The 19,629-nt window shown below is 47.1% G+C and overlaps 1 protein-coding gene across 1 annotated transcript; it reads left to right on the plus strand.

Annotated features, from left to right (window-relative positions):
* Positions 1-138: 138 nt before the first annotated feature.
* Positions 139-3,968, plus strand: EGR1 (early growth response 1). The gene is made up of 2 exons (XM_081500894.1): positions 139-741; positions 1,430-3,968. Exons 1-2 carry the CDS (start codon positions 435-437, stop codon positions 2,746-2,748), a joined length of 1,626 nt encoding a protein of 541 aa, XP_081357020.1. The 5' UTR covers positions 139-434; the 3' UTR covers positions 2,749-3,968.
* The last annotated feature ends 15,661 nt before the right edge of the window (positions 3,969-19,629 follow it).

Raw genomic sequence — 19,629 nt, forward strand, 5'->3', positions numbered from 1 at the left:
TTCACGTCACTCCGGGTCCTCCCGGCCGGCTTGCCATATTAGGGCTTCCTGCCTCCCATATATGGCCATGTACGTCACGGCGGAGGCGGGTCCATGCCGTTCCAGACCCTTCAAATAGAGGCGGATCCGGGGAGCCGCGAGAGATCCCAGCGCGCAGAACTTGGGGAGCCGCCGCCGCCAGCTGCCGCCGCCAGCTGCCGCCGCCGCCAGCTTCCGCCGCCGCAGGACCGGCCCCTACCCCAGCCTCGGTAGCAGCGCCGCGTCTACACCGGCCGGCGGCGAGGGCGAGCCTGCGGACCCCGCCTGCGCTCTCCACAGTGTACCCCGCGCCCCGCATGTGACCTGGCCAACCCCCCGAGAGGTGTCCCCCGCAGCTTCGGTCCCCAGCTGCGCCCACCCGCCCCAACACCAGCTCTCCACCCCGCCGGTCCGGGATGGCGGCAGCCAAGGCCGAGATGCAGCTGATGTCCCCGCTGCAGATCTCCGACCCCTTTGGCTCCTTTCCTCATTCGCCCACCATGGACAACTACCCTAAGCTGGAGGAGATGATGCTGCTGAGCAATGGGGCTCCCCAGTTCCTCGGTGCCGCCGGGGCCCCGGAGGGCAGCAGCGGTAGCAGCAGCAGCAGCAGCAGCGGGGGCGGTGGAGGTGGAGGGGGCGGCAGCAGCAACAGCAACAGCAGCAGCGCCTTCAACCCTCAGGGGGAGGCAAGCGAGCAGCCCTACGAGCACCTGACCGCAGGTAAGCTGTGGCCTAAGCCGAGGGTAGCCCGTTCGCCGACATTCTGGCGTCCGGTCCTCCCCCATGGCCTTTGCAGCGCCCCCTTCGCCGCAGGGATGCAAGTGGGGTTTCCCTTCCATTCCTCGCATCCCCAGGGTCCTGTGTTAGAGGACTGCCTGGAGACATTCTCTCCACCCCCACCCTGTCCTTAACGGTGCGCAGAGGAGCCAGCTTTTGTTTTGGATGGAGAGCTGTGGGGCTGCGTGGGTGGATGGAGGCGGGAGAGCTTGTTTTGACGAGCAGGGCTGCGCCCCCTCCCCCTCCAGAAAGGCTTGTCTAGCCTGCCGCTATCCCCGAGGAAAGGCCGGGATCCTTTGCCCGGGATGTCCCGGCAGCCCGGGGTAGGGGGCGCGCACTAGCCGCGGCCGTTGCGGGGGTACTGGCGGGAATCCCTTGCCCGCGCAGCCGCCGCTGCGGAGCGCAGGGAGCTGCAGTGGAGGGGGATTCTCCGTATTTGCGTCAGCGGTTGTTGAAATGGGTTCTGCGTCTGGAGCGGGTCCAGGAACATTTCAATCCGCTGCTATCAATTATTAACCAGCCCAAGAGTCAATGGTAGCTGGCCCGACCTCCTGTCTGGCAGCGTGGGTCTTCCGCGTCCTCCAATGATTGCTCTCCAGTAACCAGGCTTCCTCCCTCTTTCTCCTGCCAGAATCCTTTCCTGACATCTCTCTGAATAACGAGAAGGTTCTGGTGGAGACGAGTTACCCCAGCCAAACCACCCGGCTGCCCCCCATCACCTACACAGGCCGCTTCTCTCTGGAGCCTGCACCCAACAGTGGCAACACCCTGTGGCCTGAGCCCCTCTTCAGCCTGGTCAGCGGCCTCGTGAGCATGACCAACCCACCAGCCACCTCATCTTCAGCATCATCTCCAGCGGCCTCCTCCTCGGCCTCCCAGAGCCCACCGCTGAGCTGCGCAGTGCAGTCCAACGACAGCAGCCCCATCTACTCCGCGGCACCCACCTTCCCCACACCTAACACTGACATCTTCCCTGAGCCACAAGGCCAGGCCTTTCCGGGCTCAGCAGGCCCCGCCCTTCAGTACCCACCTCCTGCCTACCCTGGTGCCAAGGGGGGCTTCCAGGTCCCCATGATCCCCGACTATCTGTTTCCACAACAGCAGGGGGACCTGGGCCTGGGCACCCCAGACCAGAAACCCTTCCAGGGCCTGGAAAGCCGAACCCAGCAGCCTTCGCTCACTCCACTCTCTACCATCAAGGCCTTTGCCACACAGTCGGGCTCCCAGGACCTGAAGGCCCTCAACAGCACCTACCAGTCTCAGCTCATCAAACCCAGCCGCATGCGCAAGTACCCCAACCGGCCCAGCAAGACGCCCCCCCATGAACGCCCCTACGCCTGCCCCGTGGAGTCCTGTGACCGGCGCTTCTCTCGCTCAGATGAGCTCACCCGCCACATTCGCATCCACACCGGCCAGAAACCCTTCCAGTGCCGCATCTGCATGCGCAACTTCAGCCGCAGCGACCACCTCACCACCCACATCCGCACCCACACAGGGGAGAAGCCCTTCGCCTGTGACATCTGTGGGAGAAAGTTTGCCAGGAGCGATGAACGCAAGAGGCATACCAAGATCCACTTGCGGCAGAAGGACAAAAAAGCAGACAAAAGCACAGCCTCTGCTGCCACCTCCTCTCTTCCTTCGTACCCGTCCCCGGTGGCTACCTCCTACCCATCCCCAGTTACTACCTCTTACCCATCCCCAGCCACCACCTCATACCCATCGCCCGTGCCCACCTCCTACTCCTCTCCTGGCTCCTCGACCTACCCATCCCCTGTCCACAATGGTTTCCCGTCCCCCTCGGTGGCCACCACATACTCCTCCGTCCCTCCTGCTTTCCCGACCCAGGTCAGCAGCTTCCCCTCCTCAGCTGTCACCAACTCCTTCAGCGCCTCCACTGGGCTTTCGGACATGACAACCACCTTTTCTCCCAGGACAATTGAAATTTGCTAAAGGGAAAGGAAAAGGGAGAAAATGAAACACAAGAGACTTAGAGGGCAGGAGGAGGAAATGGCCATCGGAGGGGGTTCCTCTTAGGTCACATGGAGGTTTTCGGAGCCAAGTGCTCCCTCTCTACTTGACCTCAGGGTCACTGTGGAAGGTCTGTTGGCCAACAGTTCTTTCTGCCCACTTCCCTTTCCTCCCCAGTCCCTATTCCCTTTGACTTCAGCTGCCTGAAACAGCCATGTCCAAGTTCTTCACATCTATCCAAAGAACTTGATTTGCATGGATTTTGGATATATCATTTCAGTATCATCTCCATCGTATGCCTGACCCCTTGCTCCCTTCAATGCTAGAAAATCAAGTTGGCAAAAATGGGGTTTGGGCCCCTCAGAGCCCAGCCTTGTACTCTTGTACAGTGTCTGTGCCATGGATTTTGTTTTTCTTGGGGTACTCTTGATGTGAAGATAATTTGCATACTCTATTGTATTATTTGGAATTAGATCCTCACTTTTGGGAAAAAAACAAAAAAAGAAAAGCCAAGCAAACCAATGGTGATCCTTTGTTTTGTGATGATGCTGTGACGATTAAGTTTGAAGCTTTTTTTTGAAACAGCAGTTCTCAGTATTAATCGGAGCATGTGTCAGAGTGTTGTTCTGTTAACCGTTTTGTAAATACTACCCGACTGTACTCTCACATGTGGCAAAATACGGTTTGGTTTTTCTCCTTTTTTTGAAAATAGTTTTTTTTGTCCTTTTGGTTTAAAAAGTTTCACGTCTTGGTGCCTTTTGTGTGATGCGCCTTGCTGACACGGCTTGACATGTGCAATTGTGAGGGGTGTGCTCACCTCTAGCCTTAAGGGGGGCAGGGAGTGGTGATTCGGGGGAGGCTTTGGGAGCAAAATAAGGAAGGGGGCTGAGCTTGAGCTCCAGTTCTCCAGAATGTAAGAAAAAAATCTAAAAATCTGAACTCTCAAAAGTCTATTTTTTTAAACTGAAAATGTAAATTTATAAATATAATTCAGGAGTTGGAATGTTGTAGTTACCTACTGAGTAGGCGGCAATTTTTGTATGTTATGAACATGCAGTTCATTATTTTGTGGTTTTATTTTACTTTGTACATGTGTTTGCTTAAACAAAGTGACTGTTTGGCTTATAAACACATTGAATGCGCTTTATTGCCCATGGGATATGTGGTGTATATCCTTCAGCAAAATTAAAAGGAAAATAAAATAGCTGTGGTTGGGCGTGTTTCCTGGGCTAGGGGGAGGCCTTTGTAGTAGCCATCGCTATCGAGGGGTTTGAGGGACTTTTACGGGGACAAGGATATTCTAACCAGAGATGTGCCCAGTGTGTGTCACTGAAGTGAATTCTTAGAGGATTAAATGTGGGTCTCCTTTTTTTGATACTGGGCTTGTTCCTCAATCTGGTGGGGTGTAAGCTTATCTTGGTTAATTAAAGCTACAAAAGGCCAGATGTGTAGGTAGAGTAATTGTGGCCAGAGGCAGTACCATTCTGGCCACAAATGTTCAACCAGCCCTGCCCCCCACCCTCCATCTCTATCTGGGCTTGGGAAACTGTATTCTAGGGAATCCCTGCCATATGCACTTGGGGGAATTAAGGGGTAGGCAGAGGGCATTGGGAAACAGTAACAAAGGTGGGATTGCCTCGGTCTCCCCCTCCTATCTTCTAGGTCCCCAGAAATCTGAGGGTACTGAAGAAGACTAGAAGAGGCATGGGCCAGTTCTCAAGCCAAGAATCCTTCCAGGAAGAAATCTCATTACTTGCCAGCTGGAACTGTGATCCTCGGCAGCCTTGTGACACAGGGCAGAGTGGGCAGGAGGCTGGCCTGCTGTCTAAGATTCCATCTAGACTAAGTCTGTCCCCATTGTGTAGGAGGCCTTAGGTGCTAGGTTCCTCTGGTCCCTGTCCCTTGAGGGTCCACACTCATATCCAGAGCGATACTCATGGGCTCATGAGCATTTGCCTATCGTGTGAGAGGCCTTGAGCTGGCCACAACAACAATGCAGATTGTCGGCTGGGGGAACAGAGATGTAAGCCAAAAATTATAACGTGGTGTTAGGTTATATAATATGGGCAAGCAGGAGGCTCTCAAACCCACCCAGGGGCTTAGGAAAGGTGAAAAAGTTGAGTTTGACAGGGCAAGTAGAAGTCAGCCTGATTGGCTTGTTTTTCTGTGTGAGCCAGGGAGGATGGATGGATAGATTCCTGCAGGGAAGCATGGCCTCCAACCTGGATAGGAGTCTTCTGTGACTTGGTCAGACACCCCTTCCGTTGGTCAGATGGGTACAATAGATTTGGAATCTAATAGTTCTGGAATTTCCAAGCCTTGGCTCCTCTCCCAACTTCTGACCCCCAAATCAAGGACAATGAAGTATCTCCTCTATCCAGTATGGATATCAGGCCCTGAATGAAATGAAGGTCTAATCTGCCTCCACACCTTCTCCTCCCTCTAAGGGTCTCACTGGTTACCAACCCACATCTCTCCTGGAGCCAGGGGAATTCCAGCAGTCCCCTGGCATCAGCCCAATTCTTCCTCTTCCATTCTAGCCCTCAAGCACCAGCAGTGTTGATCTCTGCCCTTTCACAGGACACCAGACTCCTCAGCCTGGAACAGGGGGGAACCAAGCCACCTTCTCTAGCAAAGAGCATGTCCCTGTGAGCCTCCTGGCAAAATTGCCATGCCCTGATGGGACAATACTGTGCTGGCACACCTCTTGCCAGCCCCACCTACCCTCCTCATATTGGCCCAGGAACACAAGTCTATGCCTGTTACACATTCTTAAGAATTTCTCATCACAGACTCCTGAGAAACAAAACATGAGAAGAATAGAACACGAAAGAAGGAGCAAAGATACTCTGTTCCTTTAAAACAAAGGGCCTCCTACGTTGTTACAGAGCATTAGAGTCAGATTCCAAGGCCCCATTCCCAGAGTGTCTGATTCCTGAGGTCTGGAATTGGGTTCCTGGAACTGGCCTTGATAACAAGCACGCCAGATGATTCTGATGCAGACTGAGAAATTCTACCAAGCCTGCCAGCTAATTATTACTAGTCCTGTCACCAGAGTTTCTTTAGGTTCTGACAACTGAGATTCAAGTTTCGTTGCATGGTTGAAATAGGCCAAGACTCACTAATTGCCCGATTTTATAGTCCTATAGTATAAAGAAAAAGGAAAGTGTTTGTTTTAACTCTGGCTCCTGTGAGGGAAATCTAAAACCAAGGGCACAGGGTAGTGCTGACAAAAGCTCTCATCATCATAAAGGCTGAGGTTTGGGAAGGGACCCAGAGAATGTTGAGCGATTGATTATTACCTGGGGACATTGTCTAGGCCTTTGGGGTTGTGGAGAGGGACAGAGAGGAATGGGGTGGAAGAGGAGAGCAGTCAGGGTAACTCGGCCAGCGAAGGACAGGTTTCAATTCTGAAACGAAAGAAAGAACCAAATCCTCAGGACCCTCGACCCTTACCTCTTAGTATCTGAGAGATAGTCTTTTCTCTTTAACTTCAGGAATGTTCAGTCTCATCCTTTTTGAATAATCCTAAGCACTGAGAAAGGCGGAGCTAAGCATTGTCATCAGGCTGGGTTTGAGGTGTATTTCCTTCGACCTGTCCCCACTTACAGCCCGTCCCCAACTTCAGGAAGAAATGGGAGTCAGGAAAGGTTGCAATAGAGTCAGAGGTCTTTTCTCCAAAGTCCCCCTCTCTCCTCTGCTGTTTTCCCTGGTGCAGCCGTACTTAATTCAGTTTGAGAAGGGAGGATTGGGCAGAGTAAGATCCTAGTGGTCCTAAGGGGAAATGAGACAAAATCAGGTATTGAGCAAATAAGATTTCAACATTCTACCCATACATCTTTGGGTCCTAATAAGATTTTGCACCCAAACAGCAAATCTAGCCCTCCACTGCAGTGATTTTCGTCCCATCTCGCTTTTCCCACTACTAGAACCTAGGAGAGACTTTTAAGGCAAAGCTTACTTGATATGTTCTCACAGGTCAAGTTGGGGGCTCAGCTCCTGAGATCCAAGTAGCACAATCTCATCTTCTTTTTCAGGAAGCTGTCCCGTAAGTCCATTCTCCTCAGTACTTAGGCTGTTTGTTCTTATTGTTGTTGTTGCTATTATGACTTTATTGAGGTACAGTTGGTGTGTATATGTAAGTACAAAACACTGATGCAAATACAGTCGAGGTACATGTAAAGTGTACAGTTTGATAAGTTTTGATACATGTGTACACAGGTGAAATGATCACCACAGTGAAGGTAGTGAACATATCCATCATCTTCAAAACTTTCCTTATACCCCTGGGAAATCTTTCCTTCTTCCACCTCTGTCCCCAGGCAACCACTGATCTTTTTCTGTCACTATAAAGATATCAGTTTGCATTTTATGGAGTTCCAGAGAAATTGAATAATTCAGTATCCACTGGTTCTGGCCTGGGTTCTCTCACTTAGTGTTATTTTGAGATTCATCCATGTTGTTGCGTGTATAAATAGTGACTCCTTTTTATTTCTGAGCAGTGTTCTGCTGCGCAGGAATGGCAAAATTTGCTCATGTTTTCACGTGTGCATGGACATTGGGGTTGGTTCCTTTAGGGGCTATTAGAAATCAAGCTGCTGTGGGCATGTGAGTACAAGTCATTGTGTAGATGTGGGCCCATTCACTCCCAAACTGCCTCCTCCCACTTCTGGCTCCTTCTTCCTACCATGTCCTCATTCACTGGCCTCTCTCTTACTCAAAGCAATAATCACCCACTTCCCCACACACTCACAGAGTCAGTACCCAGCCTTCTAAAAATTTTTTGTTTCATTTCATTTTTCTGCGTGGAAACAGAGCCAGTGCCTTCATCATCTTTACTGCTCTATTTCAAACTCCCTCCCGTTTGTGTATACCCTCTTTTAATGAGATGTCTGGGACTAAACAAGGTACGTTTATTTATATGTCATTATTTATTCAGCTTGGCAAATGTACTGAAGTCCTAAGCAATACTCTTCTAAGGAGAAAATGTGCCTGGTAGGTGGTGGGCCGCACATTGATGAGGTGCTCCTACCTCAAAAGGAGGAAGTGGCTAAGATCAGATGATGTGGGAAGCAATCCTGGGAGACTAGTCCTGGGAGCTTATCTGTACACATTGCATTCTGTTACTGTCTCCTGTGGGATCTTACCGGGATGGATTTTCTAGAACATGGGCCCGTCCTCACTCTCTAGTTATCACAAACCCTATCTTACCGCATTTCCAGCCCTCTGTTCCGAGGCAGTCTTATAACTACATCTTTTGTCTCTCCTCTTTGGGCCAAGGGAACCTGGGACTGGGCAGCACCCTGAGAATGAAAAGACAGCGGGGGCCAGAGGATAGGTTCCCAACTCTCATAAACTGGCACTTGTTGCCTGCCTGGGTATGTGCTGGGACTGGGCTAGGGAGAGGGTAACTTGACTTATTTTAGAAAAGTATCTTTAACATTTACCCTTTCAGACAGACATTAACAAGTGTTGGTGATGTGAAAAAACTGGAACCCTCATACATTGCCGGTGGGCATGTAAAAAGGTACCACTTTAGCCATTTAGAAAATAATTTAGCCATTTCTTCTTCTTTTCTGAAACATTTATTTATTTGGCTGCATCAGGTCTCTGTTGTTGTGCATGGACTTGGTTGCCCCTTGGCTTGTGGGATCCTAGCTTCCCTGCCAGGGATTGAACCCTCATCCTGCACTAGAAGGCTGATTCTTAATCACTGGACTACCAGGGAAGTCCTTAGTTATTTTTGGTAAAGTTAAACATACACTTACTATGCCGCACCATTCTAAGTCGCTTCAGTCGTGTTTGACTCTTTGGACTGTAGTCCACCAAGCTCCTCTGTCCATGAAATTCTCGAGGCAAGAATACTGGAGTGGGTTGCTGTGCCCTTTTCCAGGGGATCTTCCTTATGACCCAGCAATTCCACTCCTGGCTTCTACCCAAAAGAAATGAAAACATGTTCACACAAAGATACAGATGCAAGTATTCATAGCAGCATTATTCATGAGTCAAAAAAGTGGGAACAAGCCAAATGTCTATTCAACTGGTGAATGGATAAATAAGATGGAGTATATCCAAACAAAGAAATAACACTCTGTAATCCTTAAGGAACAGAATATGAATGTGCGCTACAGCATGGATAAACCTTATAGACATTATAATAAAGAAGTTTGGTGCATATTGTATGGTTGCATTTATATGAAATATCCAGAAAAGACACATCCATAGAGACAGAGAGCAGGTTAGTAGTTGCCAGAGGCTGTGGGTAAGAGGAGATCTTGAGGGACTTTTGGTGATCCAGTGGTTCAGACGGACGATGGAGCCTGGTGGGCTGCCGTCTATGGGGTCGCACAGAGTCGGACACGACTGAAGCGACTTAGCAGCAGTGGTTCAGACCTTGCCCTTCCACTGCAGGGGGCGCAGGTTCCATCCCTGGTGGGGGAAATAAGATCCTGCGTTCATTGAAGCAGCCAAAAATAAATTAAAAAATAACGTTTTTTAAAAAGAGTAAGTCTTGACTGCAAATCAACTTGTTATTTTGAGGATGATGGAAATGTTCTAAAAATAAATTATGATGTTTGAACTCTGTAAATTTACTAAAAGTCATTGATTGTATTCTTAAAATGGATGAATTTTAGGATATGAAATTATACCTCAGGATTTTCTGGTGGTCCAGTGGCTAAGACTCCATACTCCCAATACAAAAACCCCAGGTTTGATCCCTTGTCAAAGAACTCGATCTCACATGCAGCAACTAAGAGTTCAAATGCAAGTAAAGATCCAGTATTCCCCAACTAAGACTCGGCGCAGCCAAATTAAAAAAAGAAAGTCAAAGTATAGTTGATTTAAATTAAAAGAAAGTATAGTATTTTTAAATCCTTAATACTCACTAAAGCCAGATTTTTAAAATCTTTTTCTTCCCTGTCTTGGGTGCCTATTCCCCAGGCGAGTTTCCCAGAGCTCACTCCATCCTACAGACCTGTCCTTCCTCCCTGGGGGGGATTCTCATGGGCCCTCTCTCCTACTGGCTGCCCTGACCTGGGCTCTGACCAGCCCCTCTGCTGGGAGGACACAGCTTTCTAAGATCATGGTGCTGATTTGCAAACTAGAGTCCAAAGAGCAGACCTGGGGGTTGGAGGGGTGGAGGCCCACTTTAGACTCTCATTTGGGACTCATTTTGAGGGAAGGGGCTTAGTTAATCTGGAGAGGCAAATGGATGGAAATGAATCTATGCTGAAGGGTCTTCTCCCCAAATCAGGCTGTCCACCTGGGCCTGGGTGCCTTCTCAGTTCCCAGACAAACCCAGAGGTTTCCATTTCTGCAGAACCAGAAGTGGGTGCCCTCCTCAGAGACAATTATCTCAGCATCCTTGGAAGCTCTCTTCTGCTCAGAACCTACTTCTCATTCTAGAATCTTTTCAGATCTGAAGACCAGACTCCTGAGAAACAAACTGGGACTCATTTATTGAACAAATTAACTAAGCATATACTGTGGGTGGGTTGATCCATGGGATTTGGAGGGGGTGGGAGAAGGAAAAACAAAAGCATCCCAGCCTGCCAACCACCTCTGAATGTCTTTTAATTTCCTCACATCAGTTTGTCAGAGACAGTGAATCTCCAGCTACCTTATCACAACCAGTTTTCAATCATCTCAACACCAATCATCCATCTTAAACTCTTCTCAGAACCACTTATTTAATATTCTCAGGTCCTCCCAACCTGGCTCATTTGTAATTCTTCTTAGATTAGTGATGAGGTCAAGCAGTACTTTGGGAATGTTCTCAATATTCTATGAATGATGCAAACACACATTTGATTGCCCCGGGTCCCTATAAAACAGGAACTCTGGAGTGCTGACTGCTTCTGATCCCATTCTGGAAGGCTCAGAACCAAGTTTGCCCCCTCAGATCTGTGATGACTCCCCTGAATAGTCTCTTCAGGGTCATCTTTCATTCTCTTCAGAGTCAGACTTCATTTTTGGCTAATGAAACTGACAAAGTTCTCAGAATTTTCTTCTTAGAAGCATCTTGATTCTATCCAGAAATACCCTTTTTTCAACCTCCTCAGATCCAACAGTCAAGCTTCAAAAAGAGCAAGTCTTTTAAAGTTATTCATCCATAGGCCTCAGATTTCTCATCTGTTTAATGGGGAAAATAGTGCTTATTTTCTTCTTCTTTTAAAAAAGAACATGAGTGCTTCCCTGGCAATCCAGTGGTTAAGACTCCATGCTTCCAGTGCAGGGGCAGGGGTTTGATCCCTGGTAGGGAAAATTCCACACACCACGGGCTGTGGCCCCCTCCAAAAGAATGTGAATTATTTTCTGATTACAAAATGTATCTTTGTTGTGAGAATATACCTTATGTTTTCTTCACACATGGTGAAATGAGGGATAGCACTTTGAGGCATGAAAGTCTCACACACTGATGGAGGGAGGATAAGCTGGTGCAAGCCTTCCTGAGAGCAATTCAACAACATGCACCAAAAGCCTTATAAAAATTCATACCCTTTGACCTAGCAATTCTTCCAGGATTGCTGTTAATTGTAGTGTATTATTCGTAATGGGAAAGAAAAAACTGGCAGCAACATAAATGTCCTATGGGTAATGGCTGAAGTCAATTGTTGTATGATGAACTACTAGGCAGTCATTATAAACATGTTCTAAAATAGTCATTTACCTGACTAGTAACACAATATACCGCAATTGAATATATAAAACTTTCTATGACATGATTCCAATTATATAAAATACACACATGCACACGCATACGTCAAATGTTATTGTTAATTTTGGTGTGATTATGGGATATTTTTATTTCATGTTGGGGACCTGACTGTATTTTCCAAATAAGCAGGTATTTTTTATCATCAGAAGAAAATAATTTTGCTTATGAAGAAAAGGAGAAAAAAAGACGAGGTAAGCAAGCAATTATTTTCTAGAATCTGGTGTGATGTAGTGGTTTTTATGAAGGTCCTCTGGTGGAGTACTTTCTTCCCCTGCACAGATCTGCTCCTTCAGTTGTAAGGTGTTAAGAAGAGTGCCAACAAGAAGAGAAGGGAAAATTTTTCTAGGGACTCAGGGCTCTAGGTTTTTGCTGAAGGGACGCAGGTTGCCTGTTTAATATTCCCTGTAGGTGGATTGTCTGTCGGATCTGGCAGGATAGAAGCATCAGAGAGCTGCTGCTGGCTTCTAAATTTGGGGGCTGTAGGCTTTTTAAAAGTCAGAAAGCACTATTTTATTAGCTTGTCACCTTCCCTCAACTATTAGAGAACTCTTGAGATCTTGCCCCCACCACCGAATTATCTCTGTCCTCATTTTCAATATACAATTCATGCACACTACTAGGCTCAAAGTTTTTGTCCTAAACTTGTTTCTTCTGCTTATAACTGAGTTGTTGTAAACCAGGTGATTTTGTTGGTTGTTCGTGGGTCAGACTGTTTGCTTTGTTGTACCCCAGTGTAGCAGGCGCATGATGGGAGAGCCCCAGTCTGGGTAACTTTCTTGGGGCCACCCTGAGCACTGCACCATCCAAAGTCTATGCTTCTCCTCAGTTACTCCATCTGTCTGTTATACAAAACATAGTCATCAAATGCAACCTGCTTTATGTCAGGCCCTGAGCTTGTAGAAATAAACAAGGTAGAGTCTACGGCATCACAGAATTGGGTGGGGGAAAATTTAGAAATAAATAATTGCCTTGCACTGTGACAGAGGTGTGTATAGAGCAGGGAGTGACTAATTCTATGAAGGTGGAGGAGAACAGGGTGTAAAAGGAAGATGAGGCGTTCACAGGAGAGGGATTTGCAGGCAGGGGAATAACAAGTATAAAGGCAAGGAGGTCAGGGTGTTCAGGAACCTGTGACTTAATAGTGGTGTGGCCTGAAAGCAAGGAAAGTGGGAAGGGGGCAAGAAATGGGGCTTGAAACGCAGGTTGGGGCCAGAGGCCAACAACTTAGTTTGACTGTGTTTCTGGGTTTTTGAAAGGCTGCACTGCTTTCTGCCTCCTTGGGAGGGTCCTGGTCCCTCTACTCCATTTCCAACTTGGTTATTGGAATAATAACAATAATGGTAACAATAATTTGACTGGTCGCTTCAGATTTTATACATGATCTTTAATTTCAGCTTTCAAGAAAACACGAATGACCTTACACTCAATTCTTTGATCTTAGCCCATTTTCCTTTAAGTAATATGTAACATTTAAATATGCCCCAATTTCATGGGTAAGTCAAGCCTCATTTTTACATGTGTTTGTAAATTTTCAAACATTCACAAAAGTAGAAGGGAGTAGTGTAGTGAACTTCTCTGTATCTAACAATCAGTTCAACATCTGTCAGTTCACAGCTGGTCTTGTCTCATCTACACTGCCTTTCTAGCTCCCTGCCAACATCTACTGGATTGTTTTGAAGCAAATTCTAGACATTACATAATTTTATTTGAAAAATACTTCCGTATATACTTTTAAAAAATTTATTTATTTATTGTTGACTGGGCTGGGTCTTTGTTGCTGTGTACGGGCTTTCTCCAGCTGCAGCGATTGGGGACTACTCTCTAGCTGCCGTGTGAGGGCTTCTCATTGCGGTGGCTTCTCTTGTTGCAGAGCCCGGGCTGTAGGTGTGTGGGTTTCAGTAGTTGTGGTGCATGGGCTTAATTGCCCTGTGGCATGTGAAATCTTCCCAGACCAGGGATTGAACCCTCATCCCCTGAATTGGCAGGTAGATTCTTAACCACTGGACCACCAGGGAAGCCCTTGAGTATATAAATATACATATACATATATATACATACATATATGTATATATATATATTCATGAGTATTTTTGAAGTTCCTTTGTTTAAATCAAGACCTAAAAAAGACCACATTTTGCATTTGGTTGATATGTCTTTTATGTTTCTTTTCATCCATAATAGTAGTTGCCCTTGCTATTTATTTATTGAAGAAACCAGGTTACTTGTCCTGAAGAATTCACCACTTTTAGGACTTTATAGATTGCATTGTTTTTCTCCTCTCATAATGTTATTTACTATGTCCTTCTATCTCATGAGTTTCCTATAAACTCGTTTTATACCTAGAGGTTTGATCAAATTCAGGTTCACTTTTTAGGTCAGGTGATATACTTGCTCCTGCAGTGTATCAAGAGACATCAATTCTCTCTCTCTTTTTAAAATTTCCTATATATGATTTTTTAATTGAAAAATAATTCTTATAAAACTAAACTTTGAAGTGTACAATTTAGTGGTTTTTAATAGTCATAATGTTGTAGAACTATTGCCACTACCTAAGTCCAGAACATTACCATCACCCCCTGAAGAAATCCTGTAGCTATTGATAGTCACTCTACATTCCACCCAACCCTCCTGAAGCACCTGGTAACCGCCAATCTACTTTATGTCTCTATGGATTTGCCTATTCTGGACATTTCATGTAGATAGAATAATAAAATACATGGCCTTTGGTATCTCTGTTCACTTAGCACAATGTTTTTAAGGTTTATCCATGTTGTAGCACGTATCAGTACTTCACCCCCCTTTTTTTCACTGAATAATATTCCATTGTATGGATATACCACATTTTAAAAATCCACTTATCAGTTAATGGACATTTGCGTTGCTTCCACTTTGGCTATTACAAATAAGGCTGCTGCTATGAACATTATATACAGGTTTCTATGTGAAGATATTTTCAGTTCTCTTGGGTGGTCTCTCTTTTCGTGATGTTAAAATTAATTGATGGGTTCAAGTATTATTGATATTATAAAATTTCTGTCAATCCTTCACCACCCAATGGTTTCAGGAATCCCCGGATTACTGATGATCCATATCTAAATCTATTATCTCATTAGAGGTTACAAAATGGTGATTTTGTAATTCTATCATTCCATTTGTATTTGTTAGCCAGAATATGTTGATGATGAATTTAGGCTTAATCATAGTTGTTAAAAAAAAAAAGACAGGATAAATCCTTGACTATTTTCTTTCATTTATTACATAATAATATTTTGTACTTCCCTGTATGGATCCCTAACAAATTCCAGATCTCTATATGATTGGAGCTCTACAAGCTTTGAAGTAAAGAGTTTCAAATAAGGAATTATGACCCTGGAGCCAGAAAGTACAAACTGATTTCAATCTCTACTTGGGGAATTATAGAGAATCTACTTCATGCCCTACAATACTTCATAAAATTCCTCATACTCTTCCTTCCTAGCTTTCCTTCTCCCTCTCCTTCTTTGTTCTTTATTAAATACATCAGCTTAGTCTCTATGTCCAAGCCCTTCCCTTTCCCAGACTCTCAGGCTCTGGCATGCTGCAGTTCATGGGGTCACAAAGAGTCGGCCACGACTTAGTGGCAGAACAACAACAGGCTCTACAGCTCTAACTATTCCCCTCTCCCAATTCTGATTCTGCATGACAAAATGTCCAGAACTGGACTGCAAAGACTGAACTCTTTAAACTGGAACATGAGATTGGATTCTCAGCTGGAAACCTTTTGGTGGGTTGGTAAGTTAGGAGAGGGAAAAGGAGCAGGGGAGATGCTTTCACTGGGACTTCTCTGGCAGTCCAGTGGTTAAGACTTCAAGCTTCCACTGTAGGGGGCATGAATTCGATCCCTGGTCAATGAACTAAGATTCTACATGCCACGTGGCACAACCAAAAAAAAGATAAAAGGAAGGAACACTCACACTAAAAAGCTTCATTTCCATCACATGTATTTTCTGCAATAACATGCATCACACATGGTATGATAAAAATTAAATACATAAAATGTTTTTAAAATAAAAGAGATGGTAGGGAAGGAAATGAGCATGGTTCCTTTTCACTTTCCAGTTACTCTTCCTTTCCAGATACACTGCCTGCTGCATCCTTGACCTGCTGTTCCAGGGAAAGTGAAGTGGAACCTTGCCTCTGACTCAGGATTCCAAGTGTTTCCCACCCCCACCGTCCTGCAGTGGGGCTGGGAGCAATGGAGTCTGCTCATGTAACAGTGCAGAGGAACCTCTGAGAAAGGCCACTGGGAGCCTGCCCAGCTGGATAGGCTGTTGCTTTCAGTTCTCACTGGTTAAAGTTGCTGGTCTCCTCATCCTCTCCTGTAAGAAGCACTTTCCTGGGTCTTAAGGAGACCTCCTGAGGACTGTTCAATTTATATATCTTTGTATCTCTTAGAGAAATCTCAAGGCATGAGGAGGGTAGTGAAGACCTCTCTGGGCTTCCTCCCACCTTGGGAGTCTGGATGGGAAATAGCCAAGCCCTAAGATACAGGGCCCCACATTACCCAGACCTATCTGTTCAGGCCCTACAAAGAGTCTGATGGCAAGTCTGAACTAAACCAAGTAAACGCTCCTGGCCGGATTTTCACCTGTGTGGCAACTACTAGGAAAATGCAAGTGTGGACAGATATTTGTGGTCTCAGGCTATGTGAGCAGAAGTCCCCAAAGGCATGGAGAAGCCTTGGTGGCAGCAAGACAAAATGGTTGAGCATGTGTGTTCTGAGGTCACACGTCAAATTCTAATCCCTCACTCTGCCACTTAAATTACTTAGTGATCACAGGCAAGTTCCCTGCTTCTCTGAGCCTCAGTTTTCACCTCTAGAAAATGGGCATAATGGTCCCATCTCACTGGTTCGTGGTGAGGATTAAATGAGACAATATCTACAGAGTGCTTGGCCCACTTCTGTTGGGAGCTATGGTCATTGAGGAGCCCCATAAACCTCAGTTTTGTTTTCTCTAAAACAGGGGTACCAGTAAGATCTATTAAATGAGGTAATAAAGAAAGTGTGGTTGACACACTGTAAATAAATATTAACTATTAATACTATTAAGGTATCCCCTGTTTTGCTTGAGGTCACAATCTGATAGTTCCCTCCTCCTACTGCTTCCTACCTCACCCTGCTTCAGTTGCCAGGAAATGACTGTTTCCACCTTTTGGATAAAAGGCCAGAAGTCCCGCAGAAAGAAGAATGACACCCAGAAAAGAGCATGACAGGTGATCAGTGGCCTTCCTCCCTCCTAAGACTGCCTCTCATTCCAGCCCCCTGCACTCAAACCTTGGGCTTTCCTACTAGCCTCTCTCCCTGGCATACCTTTTGCCCAAGGGTTCATTTTAGAGACTTCTGTAATCTCCAGAGGATCAGTATTAATCTTCCCCACCTACAAGATGAGTGGCAGCTGGAAGCCAAGCGCTTCCCAGCCAGAGAAATTTTTTGTTCGGTGTCTCTCTGCCCCTCCCTTCTGCAGGGGAGCCGAATGTGCTAACTCTGGAGGGACTGAGGGAAGCTGGGGCTGGCGCTAATGCAATTTTGTCTAGATGAGGCTGGCAGCTGGGAACCACTTTTCCTCGGCTTGCCCTCTGCCGGGGAAACTCCATGACAGAGACGAGGCAGCTGGCAGGGGGAAACCTCAGGTTTGAGGATGAAGACGCTGTTACTGCTGTGCCACGCAGGGCCACACAGGACCCCGCAGCCACATGGAGGATGCTGATGCTCATTTCGTTCCTGAGGACCTCCTAGAAAGGGAATGCCTTGGAACCTAGGGGCAAGGATTTCTTTAACAGTAGTACAGTCACAAATACAAAGGAACACAAGACTTTTGTGAGGGATTGGGAGTCTGAAGATCTGGGTTCCAGTCTCAGTGTCATCACTTCAAGGCCATGTATTTTTGGTCAAGTTGCTTGAGATCTCTGCCCAAATTTTAGTTTCCCCACTTGTAAAAGGAGTGTTTTAATACCTCCCTCAAAGGACTGTGGGAAGAATTAGTTGAAATAATATATGGGGAAACTGGTACATGGGAGATGGTTAATAAATATTTATTTATTCCACAGGGCCTGAGGAGAAAGGAAATCACTGGATTCTGGAGGCTTTTTGGTTTATCAGTTTATTCTACAGGTTTAAGCACCGGGCATCATGCTATTTGTTGGGTGCCTGATTTTAGTGAAGATGTGTGCTTATCATTCACCATGAGATCCAGAGTGGCTCCCTCAATATTCTGAACCTCAGAACTGGTTTCTCTGGTGGCTGAGGATCAACAAATACAGAAGGACAGAAGGAACAGAAGGAACCTGTTCCTCAGAGATCCAATCAACATCTCCCTTAAGCACTTTGCCGCCCTCCATGAACCAGTCCTTCTTTTGTGCCACCAGCACCACATCCCCATTCTGGGGGAGGCCAGATGACACAGCTACATGTCACCCTGTGATCTACATGGGGGAGGTGGGGGGAAGGAGCTGTGTCCCCGCTGGAACTGAAAAACATCCTTGAGGGCTGCAACTTTTACAGGCAAGGTTACCATGCCAACGACAGCCTCCTTGCCCAGCAAAGATGAAAGGAAACAAGGCCGTGGGTGACACATCTATTGTGTGTGTTCACAAACTTGCCTGGAACCTCTTAGGGGCTGCAAACTGCAGGATGGATCTGTGACTGAGAGGCAAAAAGATTCTGGTTAGATTTAAGTGGAACTCCAGGACACGCAGAACTGATGAGGGCAGGGCAGGGCTAACAAGGGATGGTTGGGAAATGTTTTTCTGAGATTGATACCCATCTCTTGGTGAAACGTGTGGGTGTGGTACTGACAGCAGGCGTGGGAGGGTATGGTGTCCTAGATACCAGGTTCTGGCTGTGATGGGAACTTCAACTTCCTCCAGGTTGTTTTTGCCCTTGCCAGTGTGTTCAGGTCAGCTAGGCTCTAGGGTAGGTAGGGAGGAGCAGGCAAGGAGGGCAACTCACTGGTGGTGGTGGCTGAACTGAGAAAGGGGAGCATTAAGGACCACAGATATGCCTCTGGAAGAAGAACCAAATATTAGCAACAAGGTTCCATACATTCTAAAGAAGGGACAGTCTTCTCCAAGAGAGTAGGACTTCCAGGAGGAATGGCCAAGTTTACTTAGCCCTTCTTATCTCCTCCCCACCGGCAGGATGGGAAAATGCACAGAGAACGGAGGAACTGTCATTAATTAAGCCTCCATGTCAGGGGCTCTCTTTCTCTCTCTCACACACACACACACATACACACACACACCAGTTTCACTTGATTACCACAACAACCCTGCAAATCAGGAATTATTATCCCCATTTTACCGATGGGGAAATTGAGATTTAGGGAAGGAAAGTAGCCTTCCCAGCATCAATTAGCTGGAAGGGGAGAAGCTGGGATTGAAACCCCGTCTGTCTGACTCTCAGAGCTTGGAAGGAAGAACTCTAGACTTTAAGATAGCCCTATTTTCTTCAAGAAAAATATCTTCTTGAAAGCGTCAGCTCCATATAGCCCCCAGGCACCTAGTAGGCTATAAAGAGCCTAAAGGGACACAGCAAGGGAATGGAAACACCTCCGCCCTTCTCCCGCCACACACAAATGTTGGGGTTAATGCGCTGCCACTGTGGGCAGTGCAGCTCCTGGCGGTGCTTAACAGGCATCCTCTCATTTTATCCTCATTTCCTTCGTAGGAAGAGGAATCCGAGGCTCAGAGACCAAAGTGTTTTGCCCAAGGACACAGAGCGAGTGCTGGGAGCCGGGATTCCTTCCCCGCTAAAACCGGCCTGGACCCCGCCTTCCGTCTCCAATTCCCGTAGCTCTGGAACCGAGGGAGCGGAGCTAGAAGCCGTGCGTACCTCCAATGGGAGGAGGGGTCTGGCCGGGGTCGCGGCCCGGCGCGGGTGGGGGTGGGGTGGCGCGGCGTGGCTCCGTCTTGCGGCGGCGGAAGCGGCCTCCTTCGCGGGCGCGCTCCCCGCCCCCAGCCCGCCCCTCGCCAAATATGGCGCTTCCTCCCGGGGCCTTGCCTGGCGCTTCCTCCCTGCCTGAGGCCCATACAAGGCGCTTCCTTCCCGCCGCGTCTGGCGGGCGGCCCGCAGGCGGCTGTGGGCGGGAGCTTGGCCCTCCGGGTCC

The sequence above is a fragment of the Giraffa tippelskirchi genome, chromosome 6, assembly GCF_054371585.1.
Source record: "Giraffa tippelskirchi isolate mGirTip1 chromosome 6, T2T-mGirTip1v1.2.pri, whole genome shotgun sequence".
In the NCBI taxonomy this organism is placed as follows: domain Eukaryota; kingdom Metazoa; phylum Chordata; class Mammalia; order Artiodactyla; family Giraffidae; genus Giraffa; species Giraffa tippelskirchi.